Below are 7,840 nucleotides of genomic sequence, written 5' to 3'. Positions count from 1 at the left end.
ATTTGGTATAATGTGTGCTGGTTTTCAGTGTATAGTTATTTAAGTTTTCACTCCAATTCCACAAGTTGTACATACAGTCTTTTGAAATATATCTGTATTTTTAAGAACATTCTATTCTTTGTTTAAAATGTAGCCACTCTATTCATGAATAAACCCCCAAATACTATAATTAATTACAATGTGACTGGTACTCCTGAAGCATCTTCCAAACTGGACTGTTTTCTGTTATTTGTGCTTTTGTCATTGCCATTTGGTAACGAATATCATCTGCTTGTGGCTTGGAAGTTACCTTAGAGAAAAGAAAAATATTATGAGTAGGACACAGTAACTCTTAGGTAATAAAATACTCATCATCTTCTTTTACAGTTGTACTGTTTGAAAAATTATTCAGCAGTGAAACTGGAACCATGTTTTCTGAAGTAGCTATTCAGGAGCGATTTTAGGTGTGAGACCAGTCCTAAAATAACCAGCATTGCATCTGATTATCTGGGTAGTATTTCCGCAGGAGTCAGGTATGGTCATTTGGGATTAGGTGGACGGTGGGATGGTTGGATGCTCCCTTGGCCATGTCAGTTAACCTGGGACAAAAAGGTAATTTTTTATTTGGCCCCATGCCATTTAAGGATTTCTCTGGCAAAAGATAAGCTCATTAAACTGGCTTTGCACTACATCAGTGGGAAGTAATGTAATGGCAACTAACAGAATTGTGGTATATACTATCATCACGTCTTACAGGGCTCTCCTGTTGAATTTGCTTCTCTACTTCTTCAGAATATTGCCACCAAACTTAAACTTAACAGGATCAGCAGTAATCTTAAAAGCTTTTAGGTTAATGGTGTATTAAGAGACTGGGCCAGACACAGGTTCCATAAAAAGTTTAAAGTACGATGTTGAGCACTGTAATAACTTTTGCCATATAAGTGAGATGTAGCTTATGCACTTTAAAAATGATCAATACTCTGAATAGGTTTATGTCTATTATTTTTGAGAAGCCCACTCTTTGTTTTTGGTACATGGGATACCACTTCTATAGTTTGTGTCAGAGTTAGAATTCTCATGGAAAAACATTTTTTAAAGAAGTTCAGTAAATTTATTTTATGAATAAATGTGTTGATACTTAACAGGGTATGTTGCAAATACACAGGTAAATTATTATATTAAGCTGTAGAAATAGTATACTATTATGTGCACAAGTAACTAGTTTTCAGATTGGCATTTCCACTTTAAGTTGAAGTCGTTACATGTTTTGATCTCATGCCGGTTCTGCACTAGTAAATAAAGACATCCTAACTTCAAGTGGTCAGTAAGAACTGACTTAGTTCTTAAATATTTTTCCTCATAGATGCTATTAAGAGCTCTTAAAGTTACCTTTAACAGTAAAGTCACAGCTAAAGCATCAGAATAACAGTCCTGTCTCACTGTATTACGTGGATTGGGGTAAATGTGTGCAAAAAGTTCCATTAAGGAAAGATACATATTTTATAGTTCTTGGCCTTTCCTGGCTAAAATACTTCTGAAAAACTAATGTTTTCAGGTATGTGCAACTGGACTTACCTTAGCTATAGTTAGCATTAACTTCACCATTTCAGCAGTATTGTGAACTGGTATTATACGTAAATTACTGCCCAGGAATCTGCAGATCAAAATAAATCAAGGTTACTTTTAGAATGCACATGTAACTTATGCCGTAAAACTCAAAAAAGTATCCCTCCATGAGGTAAAGACCTCCTTACTGTGGCTTCACAAGTACATGCTTTAATCTTCAAAGGCAACTGGAGAGTTCATGCTGTTTGTGTAGCCATCTGTCCCACTTCTGTGCCACTTGTTCAGGTGGGATTTGAAAGAGGTAATTTCTTTTTCTAAGGCTCCTTGACAATGCTTCTCAAGCATGTGTACATTCAGAAAGAACCCTCTTCTGCTATATTGAAGACTGTCGATTCTCAGTGCCATTAAAGAAAATGTTTGGGTTTTTTAATGGCTTTGGAAGAACACAGGAGAGTATCCAAAAATGGTGTGCTAAAAGTACTGCAGAATGTGAGCTAAATCTTTGTAGTGTACCAGTTAAATATAGCCAATTGGTATGTCAGATACAATTAAGGTAATGGGCTAACTGTGCTAAGAATTTCATGCAGACTCTTTTGTTCAAATAACCTAAAATTCATTCGCTTTCTATAAATAACGTTATTCATCTGCATTTGTTCTCACCAATGGAATATGAAGTAGTAAAATACTAGCATCAGTTATCATTCAGTGCAGTCAGGGAAGAGCAAGAGATCCAAGCCAGGCAAACACAGAGCCTCTTCCTAAGACTTGTACCTTACCCCTGTTGTAACAGTATTAACCAAGTTAACATCGCTGCCCTTTCCTATTGGAGTGCTAACACATAATAGGGACTTAACAAAGGATGAGGAATTTAAAATAATCAAAAATTCAATCCCAACAAAGTGCCCAGCTGCTCGATCGTAAACTCCCCTGTGACCTCCCCTTGTGACTACCACCTGTTCTTCCCCTCAAGCTGTTTGATGACTTGGACTCTTTACATTAAGACCCATGCTGATCTGAACTTGGCTGCCTGTTGTTCTAGTAAAAAATAAGCATTATAGGCAGTGCCTCTCCCTAAGAGTAGGCACTCTGGTCACTGTTGACTTGTGCTAAAATCTAATGCAGAAACTGTGGTCTGATTTATATGTAGGGATTAGGGAAATGAATAGATGGAATTTTGCTCATACTAGCAATGGGCTAAGCAAAGTGAATGACTGAAGTGCAACAAAGAAACAATTAGCTGTACTTAACATAGATCCACAAATACCTTATGGATAGTTTTGCTTCCAATTACATAAAGTCTGAACTTGGTTTGTATCTTATAAATTCGATCAATGGGCAGAATGCTGGCCACTAGAACAGCTGACTGGTCTTTGCTCCAAGGTGTTTAAAAATTAACATATGCATTTACTGAGGGTATTAGTGGAATGCTCATTTGAACTGTGATAGATTGCTTTTTCTCCTCCTTCCTCCATGACATATTACAGCCCTACATAAAGCGTTCATGCAATTGAACAACAATCCTGTAATGTTCTTGTTAATAAGAATAAAAAAATTATCTCCAATTGCAGCAAAAGCATAGATAAGCAGAAAGATACACTAATAGAGGAAAACAGGAAAATATCAGGGAACTTTAGTTTCTTTCTAACAGGTGACTTGTAGTTTGAGAGAATATGACAAGTTTCAACCCCACCAAAAGCCCAGACAGTGACTGACACACAATAGCAGGATTCCAAGCTGCCAGGTAGGAACAAAGCACGTGCATTTGCAATATAATTGTGCCTTGTCAACATCGGTTTGGTATGACCTGCAGTGACAAAACTATGATTTTTATTTTAATAAAATTACTGCCTTGCCAGATGGAATACAGTTTCAATGCCTTTGTAGTGATCAGCATGTGCACAAGATCCATTCTACATAAGCACAAAGTAGATTGAGAATTAGCATTGCCATCAGCTGAATAACGTGCTCTTCCTGAATGGGGGCAGAGCTTTCAAGACCTCTCATGAAAATTTATGGAATTTGCACAAATGGGTAATAGATTTCCTACATTTCATCCCATACACACTGCTCCTCATCAGCATCTGGCAGCGTGCCCAGGATTTAATGAAACTGGTGCTAGTTACACGGAGGTAAAGATCAAAGACTCTCCTACAACAGCAACTTCTTTGATGTCAAGAGTGAAAATTAAGTGCCTTTAGGACTACTGCACCTACCAGAAAATTTTTGGCTATAAGATGGAGCACAGTCTGGTAACTGCTGTCAGCAGGTATGTACTGAAACATTCAAGTTTTCAGCCTTCATTAGAAATCACATTTAAAGTTTTAACCAAATCAGTTCAACTGTGCAGTTTTATACTTCCAGTTATAATAAACACTGTTCCAAGTAAACAGATTTGAGGGGCAGGTAAAGAATCTGTACTTCATACAAAAGTCTTTTCTCATGAAGGAAACTCACCTGTTCTGTTTTGATCATGAAATGATGCTGACAGAGCTAAGAAAACTGCCTAATTTTCCAGATCAAGAGAAAACTTTAAAAAGAATATTAGCTAGCCCTGAAGTGAGCGAAAGATGTTATCTGCTGGGTTTTTGAGGAACATCCCCTTTTATTACCTATGCTATGTCCGATTGATTCACTTAGTATTATTTTCATTAGCTAGTAATAAACATATGCTTTGCATGATGTTTCAGTTAGCAAAATTGATATTCTTGAAAATGATTCCTAAAACAACATTCCCGAATCTAGGATTGCTACTTCGTTTCCTCCTAGCACAAAAAATCTGGATTGATATTGAAATCATACCTTCTTTGAATCCTGAACATGAGGTTCCATTCCTCTGGCCCATGAAGAGCAGCTGACAAAACCAGAAAACTGTTCCGATGAATGTTCATGAACTTCTGAATTCTTTTGAAAAGCTGTTCTTCCCCTGTCATTCGTGTATCTTGAGTGTCTACCAGTATAAATGCAACACCTGTTGAAGAAATACACCATGGCAGTACCATGATTAAGTTCTTACCACAAACCAGGAAGCAGAATCCAAACAGTTTAAAAGGCAACGGAGCAAAACACGTAAGTGAATTTACACATCTTGGGAGTGAAATGCAATCATGAGATTTGGCCATTGATGACTAGTATTTTGAAGATAAAACTAGAACTAACAGCGGTTACAGCTGACCATCAAAAAACCCTGACTTAATTTACTCAAAAGCACAGACATCCAAATGCTTTTGAAAGCATATGCTTCAGGAACAAGCAACTGGAATGAGTTTAGGGCAAATGCAAGGAGCTCAGCAAGTCCCATTTCTAAATGAGATAAACATTCCTGTAACATCTTAAAAGTAAGCTAACCTGTCTACCATGAAAAATGAAATTATAACACCTTCATCTAAGTTGTTCTGGAAAGGAAAGTTCAGAAGGCCAAAGCTTAGGAGGCCTAACAAATGAGGATACAGAAGACTAGGCCAGTATGTGCCTTGTTAATCCCTATAGTTCAGGAAGGTTTCAGCTTACGGATCTCTCCTACCTGTCTGAAGCATCTTCTTTGCAGTTTCAGTGATTTCCTCATGAAACCTCCTCAGAGAATCCCTTCCCAACCTCGTCTGCTACTACCAGGTAGCCTGCTAACTCAACTTGGAAGATAAAAGCCAAGGAGCTTGGTTTACTCTTGTGTTCACAGCCATGATTACCGAAAATCTTAATGGCTGTCCTGCATGTTAATGATGCACCGATGAAAGAGTTCTCTGCTCCATCCTCTGACTGCTGTGCAACCACAGCACAGCTCCTTCCACTGCTGCACAACCCTCCAACAAAGCAGCTTGTAGTGAGTAGCGCAGCCTACAGCAGGGCCTGATACAACAGGCACCTCCTTGGAGCTTATCAGTTTAACAACATAAAGGTACTGTACCAGAAAGAGAGAAAATCACGGATCCAGTTTCCACTGATTCTGAATATCGAACTCGGTGTTGTTGCCTCTGTAGAACTGCAGAAATTTCATGATTCTAAATAAATTTTAAAAGGTTATTTTAAAAATAGGTTTTCAGCCAAGAGGTTAGATATATTCTTGAAGCACCGTATGAACCATCATCGATACAACTTTAGCAACAATATTTTTTATCCCATTTGCAATAAAAAAGTAGTAAAATGTTAATTAAACTTTTTCAGTTAGTGAATTTTTTAAATAGTTGCATTGGAAATTACCAAACATTGAACAAAAATCTTGTATGCATACATTCAGTTTGCCACAGGAAACTTTTGCATAATACATAAAGAAGCTCAAACATTTTACAGTCTATTTTTGTAAGATGTGCTAAAAGAGGATTTGCACAAGTGAGGAACACACAGTAGTGCGTTTCTATGACTCCAGTTAATTAGACTGCATTATTTTCACAGATGTCAGCATTTCATTTGGAAGATAGTTCAGAAAATCTGTATGGGGCATGACATTCCTTAAAGCTTTTTGGCAGAATGCAATCCACTTGGAAAACTAGATCGTGGCACTATGCAACATAATCATCTACAGAACAGAGCAGGTTTCAGCCCACAAAAAGCATTTCTGCAGTATGTTCTACTGAAGTTGCTTAAACACATTTTAAAAATTAAAATCCCTGAATCATTTTTAGCTATCAACATGTTTATTAACCTAAACATTTAAAACACAGGCAACCTGCCTATGCAGGTAAATGGTGTGATTTAGTGGAAGAGTACAGAATAAAGTCAAGATAGCAAGTGAACCCTGAAGGAGACAGGAACCAGAAATGTTATGCTTTCAACTGGTCTGAAAAGGGAACAATCAATGACAGCTGCTTATGAGGTGTAACTACAATTTTGGAAAAAACTGCTTCAAAGCCACTGCTGACAGTGAATTATTTAATGCACAAATATAAATAACAGCTATAAGAAAGTGATAGCTATGCATAGAAAAGAGAAAGCTCATAAATAAAGCTGATACAGAGCAATGCTTTTGTACAAGAAAAAGGCATCTTAGCTTCGTATTTAGCTATTTCCCAATCTTTGCTTGCTGGGAGCAAAGCCCTTTCAAGAGCAGTTTGGAGCGGAGCTGGAGCTCTTTATTAATAGAAGTTATGTTGGTATCTGATGGATCACTGCTCTCTGATACCTCTCACCATATAGTGGATCAAGTTATTCTTAAAGCTATTCCCAAACTAAAACAGTTTACAGGACATCATTCAAAGACAAGCAGGTAAAAAAGAACAGGCTTTAAACTGCAACAATTCAGAAACTACCTCAACCCATTTATACAGCAGAGATAGGCTGATAACCTTGCCAACCAAGCTAGCATAAGATATCCTTGCTTGTAATTCAACGCCCTCATGCCTCTAAATTCTCTCCAGCTGGCATGAAATTGGTCTCAGCTGCAGGAACTAATTACCAGCTCCTTGACATACCCTTTCACTTTACTGAGGAACACAGTCCACGCTTCTGATATTAATGAATATAAATATACTTCAATATCTGTAAGACTCAGTATTTTAAATCAAACTGCACACTGAGTAATAAACTATTCCAGTGTTGATACCATGTAGTAGAAAATTAAAAGTTTAGGGAGAAATTCTGAATATTAAAATCCTTTCTGATGGTATTATTCATAGTGTTAATTGAAAGCAGCATCAGTGCAGTACAAAAATGATGAGTCAGGAGAACAATCCTAAAGCAATATAACTCAGAATAGCAGGTAGCAAGAATATTAAAAGGGTACAGGAGTAGCTAGGAGAAAAAACACACATACAAAAAAGAACCAGTACTACAGTTGAAACAACTTCAGACTTATGTCACTTTTATCCTCAAAAAAAAAAATTCATTGACATTACATAAAATATTTTTACATAAAGAATACAGTAAATGCTTTCAGTGTTTTCTTAGCAAGTCAGATGCTGTTCTTGACAAGCAGTATTGTACCTGCAGAGCTGTACTCAGAATAACTGTTGTTATCCATCTTGACTGTTCTGTCCCACCACTTTCTGTCATTTTTTTCAAGATTTTAATGGCACTGCAGTGAAAGTTCAGCTTCTGCTCTCTGAAAAGCTTTGAAAAAGAAAGGTAACAGCTAGTGCCTGCCAGTTAAAGATGTGCAATGTTTAAGGCACATGGATCTATTAAAGATCTGATTAAAAACCAGAGCACTACCCAATTCTCCAAAATGTATACAGGTGCCCACTACCACTGAACTAATTTAAGATACCAGTTAGATACTGGAATGTCTTTAAGAAAATTTGCATGAGAGGGCTTCCTCTGTAAGTCTTAACAAAGAGAGCAGCAAAATGAGTAAATGGCTTCAGAA

At 37.1% G+C, this 7,840-nt stretch overlaps 1 protein-coding gene across 1 annotated transcript; it reads right to left on the bottom strand.

Annotated features, from left to right (window-relative positions):
- Positions 1-169: 169 nt before the first annotated feature.
- On the bottom strand, positions 170-7,527 carry LOC311193658 (protein SPO16 homolog; the record flags this gene model as incomplete). Its single annotated transcript, XM_084266567.1, has 5 exons — positions 170-289; positions 1,555-1,633; positions 4,345-4,513; positions 5,447-5,540; positions 7,459-7,527. The coding sequence occupies 5 exons, from the start codon at positions 7,525-7,527 to the stop codon at positions 170-172; spliced, it is 531 nt and encodes a 176-aa protein (XP_084122693.1).
- Between the last annotated feature and the right edge of the window lie 313 nt (positions 7,528-7,840).

Source organism: Gallinula chloropus (assembly GCF_964237585.1).
Source record: "Gallinula chloropus genome assembly, chromosome: 6".
Lineage (NCBI taxonomy): Eukaryota > Metazoa > Chordata > Aves > Gruiformes > Rallidae > Gallinula > Gallinula chloropus.
This window is presented reverse-complemented; position numbering and strand designations above follow the sequence as displayed.